At 33.7% G+C, this 15,181-nt stretch overlaps 1 protein-coding gene across 5 annotated transcripts in view; it reads right to left on the bottom strand.

The window, feature by feature from the left end:
- Positions 1-3,833: 3,833 nt before the first annotated feature.
- LOC135223453 (LIM domain kinase 1-like) overlaps positions 3,834-15,181 on the bottom strand; it is an 81,719-nt gene continuing 70,371 nt past the window's right edge. For 4 of the 5 annotated variants that reach the window (XM_064261860.1, XM_064261858.1, XM_064261859.1 and 1 more), the window contains 3 exons: positions 14,838-14,992; positions 13,771-13,877; positions 3,834-12,617 (listed from right to left, as the gene is read on the bottom strand). In XM_064261860.1, coding sequence (XP_064117930.1) covers positions 12,202-12,617; positions 13,771-13,877; positions 14,838-14,992 — 678 coding nt within the window. In that variant the 3' untranslated portion in view covers positions 3,834-12,201. The remainder of the gene's footprint in view (positions 12,618-13,770; positions 13,878-14,837; positions 14,993-15,181) is intronic. The other variant, XM_064261857.1, reaches the window with a different exon arrangement.

Raw genomic sequence — 15,181 nt, forward strand, 5'->3', positions numbered from 1 at the left:
TTATTTAACAACTTGAATTATGTGCTTATTTCAGTGAAGTATATTGAAACCAAAGTTTTACCGATTCAATAAAAACTATTTGAAATGCACTATATTTAAAAAACTAACAGCTTTAAGAAACAGTCATGCCATGCATGCAGATTTTTCTTTCAATTGAATAAATCAAGTTACTGATCAGTTGAATTTCACATGTCAAGAAGCCTAGTGCTAACTAGTAACTGAAGAAGCAGAGGTAAATTTATGCGAGCTGTTGTCAAAAGTCAATATTGGCAGGTTAAGTTAGGGCCAAATTTTAGGGGAAATGAGTGAGCTTACATTTTGACACAGTGGGCATTTTATAAAGGAACTAAGCTTGTCTATAAACAGGTAATTATATAACCTTATCAATTGTCTATATACAGGTAATTATATAACCTTATCAATTCTGTCAGTAAGGAAGTAAGAAGCAGTAAATCCAGTCTTTGAAAAGAATTAATGGAAATTATTCTGTTGACCTCGGTTCCATAACGTTAACTTCTAGAGTTATAAATGTTAATTGTCCGCTTATGGTTATAACAGTTAGGTAAGCAATTTATTGCAGTCTTATGGTTATAACAGTGTTAAGTAAACGTGTTCATTGTAGGCTTATGGTTATAATAATGTTAGGTAAATTTACATTCCACATTGACCATTTAAAACAAGGTAATAACTCATAAATGTTAAGCTACTGTAAGGACAACGCTTATTCATAATTTTCTCTGTATATAATTCATCATTCGCGTTGTTCTTACTTCCCTCCGAGAGAGCGTTCAGCGGGCTTTCCGCTAGTGTATAAAGCTTGTATAACCATATATTGTGTACTTTTATATTTTGTATTTTATGTCTCTCAAGAAACACAAATCGGGTCTCGCCGACCCACTTTTACTCTCTCGCGGGTCAGTGACCACATTTCCGTCCGCATGCTGTATATTTATATTTCCCTTGACTGTAATAAAAATCAGTACACTTCTACCTGCCTCTTTGTCCACCTCTCACACTACTTTTAAAATTTTCCTATTAAGCCAGCTACATCAAGGTAAACTAATTCTCTACTGGATGAATCCATGTATCACAATCAGCTAACCAGATAGAATTTTCTGACTTGTTTCTGTGACAGTTAACATTCAGTGGAATTCAGAACAAGCTATGTTAAGTTTGGCAGGTTTTGACCAAAATGGAAAAGGAGACTTGTTAGGCTCATGTAAATTCAGTGCAGTCATGAAATGCTGTGTGTGGAAACCTAGTTAGTACTAGGCCTCTTCACATTTGAAATTCAGCTTGGAGTAACTTGATTTATTTTAAGAAAATCAGTGTGCATTGTATGACTATTTCTTAAAGCTGTTAGATTTCTTAATACAGGCAGTCCCCGGGTTACGACGTTCTGAGGTTACGACACTTTTCAATTATATTCATCAGACATTATTTCCAGGGTTACGATGCCTGTTCCAGGGTTACGACGCATGTTCCAGGGTTACAACGCATGTTCCAGGGTTATGACGCATGTTCCAGGGTTACAATGCATGTTCTAGGGTTACGACGCATGTTCCAGGGTTACGACGCATGTTCCAGGGTTACGACGCATGTTCCAGGGTTACGAGGCCTACAACACTCATCTGGCAGATGAAATATGACACCAAAAATGCAAAATCATCAATACTTGAGAGGTTTTTTGATGAAAAATGCCATAAAAATGCATTTTACATAGTTTTCAATGCACCCAAAGCATTAAAAGTAAGGTTTTCTTAGGATTTTTGACGATGTTCCGGCTTACGACGATTTTCGGCTTACGACGCGTCTCAAGAACGGAACCCCCGTCGTAACCCGGGGACTGCCTGTATACTATAGTGCATTTCAAATACTTTTTATTGAATCTATAAAAGTTTAGCTTCAATATAGTTCACCCGATATATGCACGCGTTGCCAGATCTCACAAGATACCTTGCTTTCATCTGCGATTTAACCGGATCCAGCTGGACACTAGAAATTATCCTATTGTTAACACCGAAGGTTTGTTCGCTTATGAACAAATATTTTCCCATAGTCTTGACATGGGATTTCGTAAACACCCAGAATGATAGTAGTCTTATCATTATTGCTGTTTCTAATTAGTTTATGGCTAATTGTGTTGGGGGTATTTGAAAATTATTTTAGTATCTTTCTGGCTATTGTTAGTATAGTTACATAACTTGTCGAGGTTGGGATTAAATGGGAGGGGTAAGAATCTGTTGGGTTTTTCCTTGGGGTTGTTAACAGGACAATAAAATAATTTCTTAGCTTGTGAAATAGATGTTTTCTGAAATAAAATCTGAATAAATCTGTATATCACAAAATTAATGTACAGAAAATCTGAAGAATTGGTAGTATACTTCTTAGCACGTTACTGGAAATGGCATGTAATTTAAATGAAAAATCTTTATACTTAAGATCAAGCTGTAAATGTGGTATCACTGCTTAGTGGTGGTGGTATCAGTAGGCGGCGTTAAGTCTTTGAAATGGCTCTCTTACTCGATTTATTCCTGTTTTAAAGTTTTTCCTCCCTGTAATGCCATAATTCTTTGATAAATTCTTGACTATTTTTAATTTCCCCTTTTAGCAGATCTGTAAAGAAAAGTATATTAGCTATCATATGGCTGCTGCACAAAGCTATATCGTTCAATCAAAAGCAGCCGTTTGGTGGTAGTAGTTTGCGCAGAGGTCTGTCTTTACATATTGAATTAATCAAAAGCTAAATCAATGACTGGAGTAATCAGGCATATTTTTTTCATGTCTGAAGTATGGTCCAGGAATCTGTTGTTTGTCATGTGCTGCATTTCCTAGGTGCAGCTCTTATTCTATTTCATTTTTTTATTATTGTTGTATATAGCCCTGGGAATTACCCAGAAGTAACATTATTGGATATAGCACATTGAGGTCAGCAATCAGTACCTTATCGATGTTGAACTGGTACTTTTGTAACAGCAAGCGCGGGAGGAGTATCCTAAGTGCAGAGTATCCTGTGCCAATCAGAATTCTCCCAAGTCGGTATGAATATAATGGCTATAAGATTGTTGCCTTCAAGGTACTTTGTTTAAAATGTATTTATGCTAAAACACAAGTTGTTTCGACCAAGGTTTTTACATCAGCATGCATATGATGTTTATGTTTGCCCTCAATGACAAGTAGAAGACCTGCAGATAAGACTGTGTTTGACCATCCAATTTTACTTTTAAGCAAAACTGAAGTTTAATTTTTTTACAGCAAGCATGGGAAGAACATTCTGTACAAGTGCCAAGTATCCTGTACCAGTCAGAATTGTATCATGGGCACAAAAATTTTATGGCTAAGCCTTGTGCCTTCAAGGTTCATTGTATTCATGTTCAAAGTGTTGTTTTGACCAAGAAGTGCACACAACCATGTGATTTTTGTATTTTCCCGTGACCAGCACACCTACGTATTGGATGCTGTTTGTCCATTCAAGTTATTCACTTTTTAAGTAAGCTTTTATAATTCAACATCTTGAATGAAAGGGTTGTATCAGTATATCTGCTGCGTAATTTCCTTTTTTCTCCAAACTACCAACATTTACATAATATTTGCTCCCTTCTGAATCAGTTTATGGCTCATTGATAGCGAGACGTGGTTTTTCTGTGGCTGAACTTTGCTGGGTAATTTGTAATCTAGGTCTCTTGTCTTTGTGGGTTTGTTTAGCTGTTGGTGGTTCCAGTTGCAACCCAGTCCCTTGTCATCGTGCACTTGTTTGACCCGGATCCCCATTTTTAGGAATGTAACAATGAGGAAGGAAGCAATTTTGAAGGATTAGATTGAAAGACTTTAAATATTGTAAAAGATTTAAAACCAGTGAGTTCTGAATGCAATGAATACCAAAATAATGAGATTGTCCTAATCAAATATCTATACACCAATATACAAAAGATGAACCTTTTAACATCTACGTATATGAGACCAATTTGCAAGTTCTGGAACTACTAAACAAAATACAGTACTATCATCCTTTGTTGAAATAAGAGCTGAGCCAAGATCCACAGATTATTGGCACAATGAGAAAATACTGAGGCACATATTGAAAGGTTTTCGTGGATTTTGATTAAAATTATAACTATACACATCTGTCTATTTACAATCAACAACAGTCTTCAAATAGATTCCATATTTGCTAAATCTAAAATGTAAAATCACACATACAAAATGCAACAATTCATATGGAAGTACTTTTTAACTCTCTCTTACATAATTATTTCACCATATAAACATCTATCTACACAATCTACACACAGACAGTTATTTTTGTTTCGGTTACCATAAAATCATCATAACCAAATACGTACATTATTATCTGAAAGTAAACAGCTCCTTTATTATATTGTAACTTTCAAATCTAGTTAGTTTATGGCCACTTCACATTATTTATTGCATATAGACAAGATAAAGATCTTCTGGGTCAGACAAGAATGACCACAAAAGTGATCTGGGATATATTAGTAAAAAAATCCTGAAAGGCATTCGCATTATCAGCTGGCAAGACAACGATGTTAAGCTGTACATATTATAATATAGAGCCAATTCTGCTTTGAACGCATCATAATACATGGGAACCACTAAGCAATCCCATTCAAATGCTTACAGAACTTGAGTTATACATACTATATCATTTTGCAGATTGTGTAACAGGCATTACATTATACACTTTAAATGTCATGATCTAAAGAGATGGAAACATGAAGTAGTAGTCTTCATGTCTAAAATCCTATACGATGCTTAAAATGTTGGCTTTGACAGAAGCACTCTTATGCTGCCTTAGAGGCAATTTCTCTACGCAATCCTGCTCTACAGCCACTTTCATGAGCAAACAAGAAATCTGGTAGCATTCCCAGAAAACCAGCCTTTAGATATATCTCTATATAGTATACTGTATTTCTAAATATAATTTCAAATATATAATACATCAAACTGAAACTATTCAAATATATTAGTGATCAAAATGAAATATCAATAAATGCTATACAGTAATTTCCTTATACTTCGCTTATACATATATAAATATTTATGACTATAGATTAAACCATCATGAAAAGAGCTTCTCTGACATGGTGAAACTCTTACATTAAATGTAATCTACTTACATCATACTTTTGATGTCAATTATATCATAAAACATTTCTATATGTATTACAATACAATACGCAATAAGAAGGACCACCCATCTTCTACATATATGCTAGTTTCTCAATATACAAATTAAGTTTAATTAATTATCAGTACTTGGACAAACACCAGAGCATACTCAACAAGTCAAACCATATCAGTCTAAGACGAACAAACAATAAATACACCTTCATTAAAACATAAATGGGTAGTTGTAGCAGGTCATGCACATTTACTACTTACTATTTCAGAAAACTTACTGAAAAAGACAATTCAAACACAATTCACAGACAACATTTAATTTCATAATCCCTTATAAGTTTCTCTCAATGTCCATTCCAATAATGCACTGAAAAATCAAGATATATGTATTTGTAAAGAAACAAATTACCGATAAGAAAAATTGGAGTAAAATTAAAACAAACCATTTACTAGTATACAGAAACCTGGTCACTTAAAAAAATAGCTTTGTTCACAACTCTACCTGAATGTGCAGATTCTTTTTCATTAGAGAGCCTACGTATATATATGTTCTGTCAACCATAATTGTACATTAAAACTCTTGTGTAAAAATAGAGGGAGATGTAGGCTTTGTGCCACTAACAGAATGCTGATAAAATATTTCTGGCTTAAGAAAGGCCATGAAGAAATCATCAGAGCCTACAACAATAATTCCACGGCTTGTTTTTATGGCAGCATACCATCTTAGAGAATAGTACGACAGTCTCTGTTAATAAAACTAAACCCACTTTCCACTACAGAATATGTCAAGAATGTCAAATTTCCTAAATCTGACTAGGGAAAACTGCCTTGCAAGTTAGTCACTAGTATGTATTTGTATTTTGTACCCTAATGCAGATTATACCTCCATTTAAACAAAATGGGAAAATTGACCATGGCCACTTCAATGACTTCACAAGATCTGGGGAATAGTTCTGCCAAGGTCTTAACTGATCACGAAATAGTGTGGCTGTTGCATTTCCTTTCCCTTCTTTGCTTCTGAGCTGGTGTCCTCCAAAAGTTATTAGAACTTTAAATAAAACAAAATATGACCCATAAGCCAAAGCAACACAACTCAAATTTAGATGCTTTCTAGTTCTCAAAAAGTATGCATGAAATCTAAAATTATGAAAAATATACTATACCTTTAGTAATGTTGCACAAAAAAATTAATTTCCATGCAAATACATACATTTTCAATATATCCTTGGTTGCCATAGATTTTTTTATGCCTTGCTCTAAGTAACTAACTCTAAAGCTTTCATTTCTTAATTTCATCTAAAGTTGTAAAAGTATAGTCTATTGTCATAACTTCATTTTACATCTAAAATGAGAACATTTAAGTAACGCACTGTTTATGTATGCCCAGCCAGTTTTAGTCATAAAATTATGCTAGAGGAATACCATTTTTTCTACTACATGTTTTACTCACTACTGATTAATATGTTATGCACATTTCTTCTCAATTACACTATCCATGACTAGTAAATAACTGTTCTTCAAACCAATTAATACTTTATAGACATAGCAACTGAAAAAGCAAGCCAAAAATGTTTATATCATGGGATTGTTAGAAACACTCAAATGTTTAACCATACAAAAGACCTTTCAAAAAATATTATAACAGAATAATAAAGAAGTTTAAAGGAATATAATTAGGAAAAGTCTCTTGACTTTCTCAGGTAATGTGTAAGCGCTTGATTTTAAGCATAGCTGCACCCTTTTAATCTTATCATGGACCAAGTTAGTAACTTATGCAGAAATGCTTTTTCTTCTTTCTACAACATGCAACTTTGCAATGCAGTCAGGTGAAAAGCAAAAGCACTTTCATCATCTCATACCGTTTTTAACAAAATGACACCCCTGAGAGAGGCATTATTCATGGCTCACAATCACAAAATGCCTTACAACTTATGCTTAAATTCTGCTAAAGAATTGACTCGTCTAGAGGTAGCACCTTCCTCTGAAAGTTCCCAAACAGGGAAAAGGTTTGAATCGTCATTACAGACAAAAGCTGTGTTAGAACACCAAAAGAATGATGACTGACCTTTGTCATACCTTGCTACCAAAAATCAAAGTTACACGTCCTGCTGGAGCTCAATTGTGCTGAGCTTGCAAATTAGTGCAGGCTATAAGGCAATTTTCCTTAGCAAAGATACTAAGTAAGCATTAAATCAGGTATTTCATATGAAGACAGGAACTTTTTCAAAATATAATGGGACTTGATTTTTACTAAAAGAAATAAGTTATAATTCCTATTCGGGGCACTCTAAGGAGGCACACATTAATCTTCTTTATAACTCAATGTGAAACAAGATGACTTTTAGTCAATATTGTCAAAAAATGTTTTATACATAAACTACTTGCTAGGCCTGTCAAGTTTTGTATGTTATGTTTCTTTGGAAAGCAATATATATTTTGCCTTCTCAAAACGAAATTAATAAAAACGAATTGACAGTAAGTATAGATAGGGTAGTATTGAAAAAATATATTATATATGCATATATTTTCTCAGATACTGTTTGCTTCATGCTTTATGACATTCTCTGATTACTTTACTGGTCAAGACTAAAAGAATCTCTTATCTGGGCTCCCTCCTCATAGCTTTTTGAGAGATGAAAACTATCTGTCCTATTTTATACTACTTGAATTTTGTCATCTCTTAACTGCTGACATGCATCATACAACAGTACACCAAGTTATTTTTTCAATAACTTTTCAAATGAAAATTTTCTAGTGTACATTTGCAAACTCTCTAAATTGTGCATTCTGAAATTATGTGGCAAGATCTTAATTGCTTAAAGAACATGCTTTCATGTTAGAGGGGTGTGCTTGAATGATAAGGTTTACAGGATGCTTGTAGTTGCTATTTGCTATAATATAAACAAGGTAAAACTGCCATGATGCAATTTACTAAGTGTATAAAATAATGTCAGTTCAGTCAAAAACTTTTGGTCACAACATACCTTGAAATGGTACCAGTCCTGAACAGATCGTCAAATTCATCTTGAATTGGGAAACCATTACTACTTTTCTTGAAATTTCCTCTTCCTCAAATAAACTCGGCCTTCCAGTTAAACAGTCTGAAGTGTCAACTTCATTGGAATTCAATATTTTGTAAACTCCATATCTTTATTTAGTGCAGATGGGCAGCACTACAATTTTCCTGCACAACTTGAGCATTTAATAATTATTAGAAAAATAACTGTCCACAATGGCTACATAACTTTTACAGATACAATTCAAGATAGATTCACAGAAAAATCTGTGGATATCATTTCAGGGCAAAAGATGTAGATATACTATTTGAACTAATATCTACTGTAAGTAAAACCACATACTGCTTTTATATAGCAGCTTATGCTGGCAACTAATGTCCATGTTCATAAAAAATTAAGGATTACTAATGATGTTTCACTGCAGTTAGAAGATGCAAAAACAATAAGGCAGTGTGAAGAATTCATCATATGTTTCACCCAGTTTGGATGGAGTGCACAAATGAGAAAGCAAAAGATAAATTTCAAAGAATGGAAAGAAGTTGGTTAAGCATCATTTCTATATGAAATGAATAACCTTTATATTTGCAAAAGTTAAACAGTAGTAATGAGTACCAAGTAATGATAAAAAACTGCATCAATAGAAAAATTAACATAATAAACTAACATCTTTATAAGTTTCTTTGCTAGGGCCTTGACTCAAATAACTGTCAGGTGACATTAGGGCTGACCTGAAACCTCCACAAATAAACTGGAACAGCAAGAGTAAAAACTCAAGCAATGAACATTTCACATAAAAGTGTCATGGATCACTCTCTGGATGTACTGATACCCTATAAATTATCAGTCAAACTAACCTGATAAAGTATTTGCTGAGGAGAACTTTGTATCCCCATAATGTTGATATCTTATCTATCATCATATACCATTTATTCATTACTAAAATGGGTTGACATATCATTTACTTATTGAGCAATCTAGCAAAAAAAAAAATTAGCTTATGTAAAACATATTCTGGGGAAAATACACTTCATTCCTGTGCAAAAGCTTCTTTTGTACAAAAATTTAATTTCAGGCAAGGAACTTCTAAGACACTCTCTGTCTTGCCACTTCACATTCACCTAACATGCCATTAACTATAGGCTGAAATATCCACCTAAAAATTACTATGTACTTTAAGGCTTCATTTAAAGGTTACCTTTAAAAGATAAAACAGGTACTACCTATTTAAATCCTATTCGAACAATATTGCAAAAGAATGTTAAAGAATGTTACCCAAATGTGGGTTACTGTAAGTGTTCTAAGCATGTTTAAGGTACCATATGCTAGACTATGAGGTCTGTTAGGTTAGCATATTAACATGCATTTTTAAACGTATATAAACAGAAAACTATAGGCAGGACTGAAGGATCTTCGCTTTCTGTCTTATTTGTTATGCTACTCTTAGTCTCCAACTCCAATATCTTGCCCCAATTTCCATCGAATTCAAGGAGTCCTCCACTTCAGGTCTACAGTTCTAAAAATGTCAATTACTGGCCAAGTTAACTATTCTATAATAAAATGGGTAACAGTAAAAATGGCATGTAAAGGGAATGAAGGAAGTCAGGGGCACATGCATTCAAAAGCAAACAGTGTTATCTTCATGCTATATAATAACGAAACTTCACGAGTTTTTATCCTCTGAACTTAAGTAGAAAAGAATACTTATCCAACAGGAAATAAAATTCTCAACTGTATGCACTCTGTATCATTAAGAAAGGAATAGTGTTCTTCGTTCCCAACAGTCTAGGCGCATCAATAAGCATAACTGAGTTTATCCTAGTCTGCAGTTCCTCTATCTCCTCTAAGGAGTAAAGAGAAAGTTGTATTCTAAATAACTGACTTCACAAAGATGTCAAAGCCAGAACCATGGATTGTGTAATGTTATTTTGTCCTTAGGCAAAGATATCCACTGCAAAGTAAAATTGTGGAGTAAGAAATACAACTTATGTCACATTTATCAATAAAGCCAGCATATTAAGAACACTACATTTCGTAGCACTTCACTTTTTTATGTAGGTGTAAGGGAATTAACTCAGATCTAATGAAAAAATTAAAAGATGGTTACATTTGGTGCACAAATTATAAGCACTAACACAACTCCTTGTTAAGGATTTAGAATGGAGTCTCATATCTGAGAGACAAGAGACAGGAAGGCTGCGAGATAAAAACGCATGCAAAAAATTCAGAGCAGCCCAAGGATTTCCAAGTTTCATGAAAAAAATCAATTAGGCAAATGGACTGAAAATGCACAAGCCAATGGTAGTCAACTTTTGAGAAAAATCATAACACAAGTTTAAAACACACATGTTTAAAACACACATCATTAAGAAAAAATGTAGCACAGACAATGCCCTACATTCAATGAGGAACAGCAACATTATTATCCAAACAAAGGTCTTTAAATTTAAGCTTTCTCAAAAGGTGCTTCCTCACTTGCTATGTTTGAAAAGTTTATTTTTTCACACAACATTTACTCCTCCTATATGCACATCAAGTGTTTTAGCACTTAGTTAATCACACACCCAGTACTCTTTCCTAGTAACTCTTTCAGGCCATACTACAAACAATGTTGGCTAACAGATTATGAACTATGTTCTGTACTTATCTATAAACAAATGTTATTTCATCATTCAACAGATTATGAACTATGTTCTGTATTTGTCTATAAACAAATGTTATTTCATCATTTAACCACATAAAAGAACACTTACCTTAAAATAAGAGCCACAACCTTCCCTAAAAACAAATACATATATTTTTCACAAGCACACTCACTACCAGTTAGGAACCCAAAGAGAAATAAAATAAAACAATGTCAAAGGAAAATCAACAGATTAAATATCAATCAAAACCAGGCGCACACAACATATTGTTAGAGCATGGAAAGTTAACCACTGCTTAAAGAACTTTTTAATCACGGCTCTCTTACCCAAAAGTTCAAAACAATGAGGAGGCATAAGTGGCAGTAAAAGGCACATAATTTCAAGACTAAGGCTAGAAATGATCTTGGATGATGAGCCCCATGTAAGATGTAAAAGATTTTGCATTGCTGGCAAACTTACACCAAGAGGTACTACAAAGAACATCCATAGACTGAAGGCTATTCTCCTTCATCATTCTTTTCTTTCAATAAGGTGAGCAAACTGACTTAGATGAGCTTGAGCCTGAAAATGAAGCCTAAGCTGAAGATATTTTCTACAAAACAAATTACACAATATTAATGTGCTTTCACTTTCTCCAGCTATGGACAAGTGTCCTCACTATAAAGAGTGTGAGTGATGAAGATCAAAGAGATCTAAACACTGTTCAACAAGTAAAATTTTCATCTAAAAAAGCAAAATTAGTTAAAAGGTCCAAACTTGATGTCTGGATACAAATTCAGCAGCAGGTTACACAGTGCTTAGAATTACAATATTATGTAATCTACTGTCTATCAAACATACAATAACAAGCCTCAAGAAAATATGAAATCGGCTAATAACAAAAGAAAGCAAAATAACAAAACTATCTACAATTATTCAACAGTGATAAACAAGATCAAGACGACCAGAACTCAAAACATACGATGATGAAAACTTCAGCAGCAGGTAACAATAAGAGGAATCTTGCAAAACTAAGTTGCTTGACTTTTCCTTTTTTTATGTATTAAATATTTGATCAAGAGTAAAGTCATGGATTTACAAAATGTGAGCAGTGATAGGAAATGATTAACAGTTACTGACAAATAGTGAATAATGACGTTAATGAAAGTCAATGCTACACGAAACAAACAAAAAATGGGTGGCCTTACCATAGTTCTCTATTTTTCTCTCTGAATTTCACTATATTATCTATAAAGATTCTAACATCACTATTAAAGGAATGCTGTAAGTTAAATTTGTACCAACGTTATAGTTATTAATACTTTAAAAACAATCTAACTTGGGTATTATCACATTAATAATAATACCAGTAAAGTAATTTTCAACAGTACATATACTTACATATAATACAGTACAGACTATCATAGTTGCGTGCATTCCATGAACTCAAGAGAGCTGCTCGCTTGAGACTTGGATAGCTTAGGGGAAGGAATACTTAAAGGAACTGGACTTATTTTCTCTTTTGCTTCTACGCTCGAGTTTATCACAGAACTGCTTTTTGCATTAACAGCTGTCCCTGCTGATGACCAACAGGGGGCTGGGGAAGTTCTTTCCGAATTAAGGCTTTCTCCAAGATCAAAACTTGTTTCCTTTACTGCTATCTCAAGAGAATCAAAGCTATCATCATGGAAAGCCTGTGATGTGGAAGAATTCCTACTGTGACTTCCACTGGTGTGGTACGTCCCTTCACTAATAGTTCGTAAAAGAGGAGGTGGATGCCTGCAATCTGCAGATATATCCTCAGGTGTTGAGACTTCTGATGAACTGGGGCTTCGACCTGAAAGTACCATACAATACAGCGATTCATTTGATATGTAGTAAGCATCAATCAAATCAGGTTTAATCTTTCATACCTTACCTAATTGTTAAAAAAATCTTTGTCTGGGCAACGTTTGGCAATAATACAGGTAAAATGGTAAACTATGATTCTGTGAAAAATATAACGTAAATGCTTATCTTTTACTGTACAACAGCTTTCATGACTTTTGCTGCAGTAATATTTCCACAAAAATTGCTATAACTTTGCATCAACCAATAGAAAATTGGACAAGTAACATAAATCGTAAAACAGATAGAAAGTAAACACATCCTATCTTAAAGGCGGTAGAAAAGTAACTGGCAGGTCACGGGACGCCAAGGGCATTCTGGGTAATACATGCCCCATGACCTGGTATAGATGCCAATAGTCCCTGGATCTCACAAGTTTAATTTTAATTCTACCGGTTTCCAGCTGGCGCTAGTATTATCCTTATGTTAAGATCGAAGGTATGTTTCGTATATGAACGCTAGGCGATTTATGAATCAGTTAATGGTGCCTCTGTTAGGTATCCTATGGCACCATTACTCTATTATCAGTGCCTATGTGCCGATAATGGAAACTCGGTGTGTTATGATGCCATAAATCACCGATGACCAGATCGCCATTAACAGAGTCCGCCTATAACCAGGGGCTGCCTACCTTTTAAATTAATTTAATGCACAGCACTTATCAAGATAAAGAAGATTTCTTGTCTTTCCTTATGGTCTTCATCCTGCTACTTCCTACATTCTTTTTTACTACATGTCATCTTCTTTCTTAGTATGTCTAAACTATTTCTACCTTCGAGATCTCAACATATTTTTAGTTATTATCATATGATATTTTCAAGTCTTTTAAGTACAAGCTTCTAAACCTCTGGAGTGTCTAGTTAAATCATAATCAACTAGATCTCTGTGATTCAGCATACAGAAAAACCCACTTATATTCATTTAAGACATACCTCTATCCATACAAATTTCAAAGTTTGAGAACAATAATTACAAATTATAATTTACCTTTAGAGAAACTAGCACCAATATCTCATTCTTCAGCAAACAGTTCATAAAAGATTATATAGGCATGTATACCACTAAAAATAATACCTAATTAAACACACCAATAAATACATTACCATTAAAGTTGTAAATGTCAACAATTAAGTTCGATGGAAGAGGAACACCAACAGTAAAATGCAGAGCCAAACTTTCAAGCCACACTTCAAGAATTTCAAATGCTGGTCTGCAAAAGAATTGAATCACCGCTTTAAAATAAAATACAGTGTTACCGTAACGTTAACATTTAATCTTTAAAATTTCCCTTGCAATACATATTCAATTTATTCAGACACCTGAATGGAAAGTAGCTCTAATGCAGTGAGGCATATATTATCATACTGATATAATGACCCATGATAATGGTAAATTATGCATAATATCAAATGCTGTATAAGAATATAAAAATACTATATTTTTTAATTTCACCCAAGCCAATTTCTGAATAAGACTGCTGTACTACCTAAACTTCCCTAGCAACATGAAACTGGAGTTTGTGTAAAATTTTGTAATAAATTTAAAACAAACTCAGTCAGCCTTTACAAGTTTGAATTGTTTTCATTATCATTGTCAGTTCCAAAGAGGTAGCTAGAAATAATTGTCAATAAATCCACCATGAGTGAACATTCTGCAAATAGTAGGTAACTCAAAAATAAAATGAATTTTTTCAAAAGTACGCGTTATGTACTACATTAATTCATGGTCAGGATTTGACTATCTCTAAAAAAGAGTAAGGTAGTAATTGGTTTCATAGAAACTTGCTTTAATGTAAAAACACAAATGTTTGTAAACTGTCACAATTTTATGAGACACATTAACTAAAGGATAAAACTAATTTTTCCCAAAAATTTGGCATATGGAACTCTACCAGTACGTTAGGTTACCTGGTGTGAGATATATGTACTGTATATGTACTGTAATTTCCAATTTGGCAGGAAGTGCTTTGCTCTATATTGAAAAATACAAGGATTTGTTTTATTGTTTCCATAAAAATCAAACTAGTGAATACACACTGAAAATAAGCATAATTAAAATAACTAACAAATTCAAAAGTAGTGTAGGTAAAAGGTTTACCAGTTTAAGAAACAGACACAAATGAAAAAATAAGATACCAAACACTGGAAAAACAATGATAGGATTTATGTACCTTGTATCTGGATTGATACCACAGCAAAGAAATGCTATTTTATAAAATGGTTCTGGACAATCTTCACAATACTTCGCTTGAAATACTGCTTCATTCAGACCAAAATCCATGGATCGTGGCATGTAATCAGGATCAGCCTCAACTCTTCCAATAATCTGTGATAGAAAACTTTAAGTCAGATAAAATCGAACACAGCAATAAACAAAAAAGAAGTTGAAACCTAAAGAGGAATTCTCCAAAATAAGACAACAGAAGTCTGGAGGCATAATGGAAGACCAAAAACATCTTTATTGAGCCTAGGTACCTCATACTGCAGTAACCTTCCAGTCGTTACCCCCTCTGAT

This window comes from Macrobrachium nipponense, chromosome 10 (genome assembly GCF_015104395.2).
Source record: "Macrobrachium nipponense isolate FS-2020 chromosome 10, ASM1510439v2, whole genome shotgun sequence".
Lineage (NCBI taxonomy): Eukaryota > Metazoa > Arthropoda > Malacostraca > Decapoda > Palaemonidae > Macrobrachium > Macrobrachium nipponense.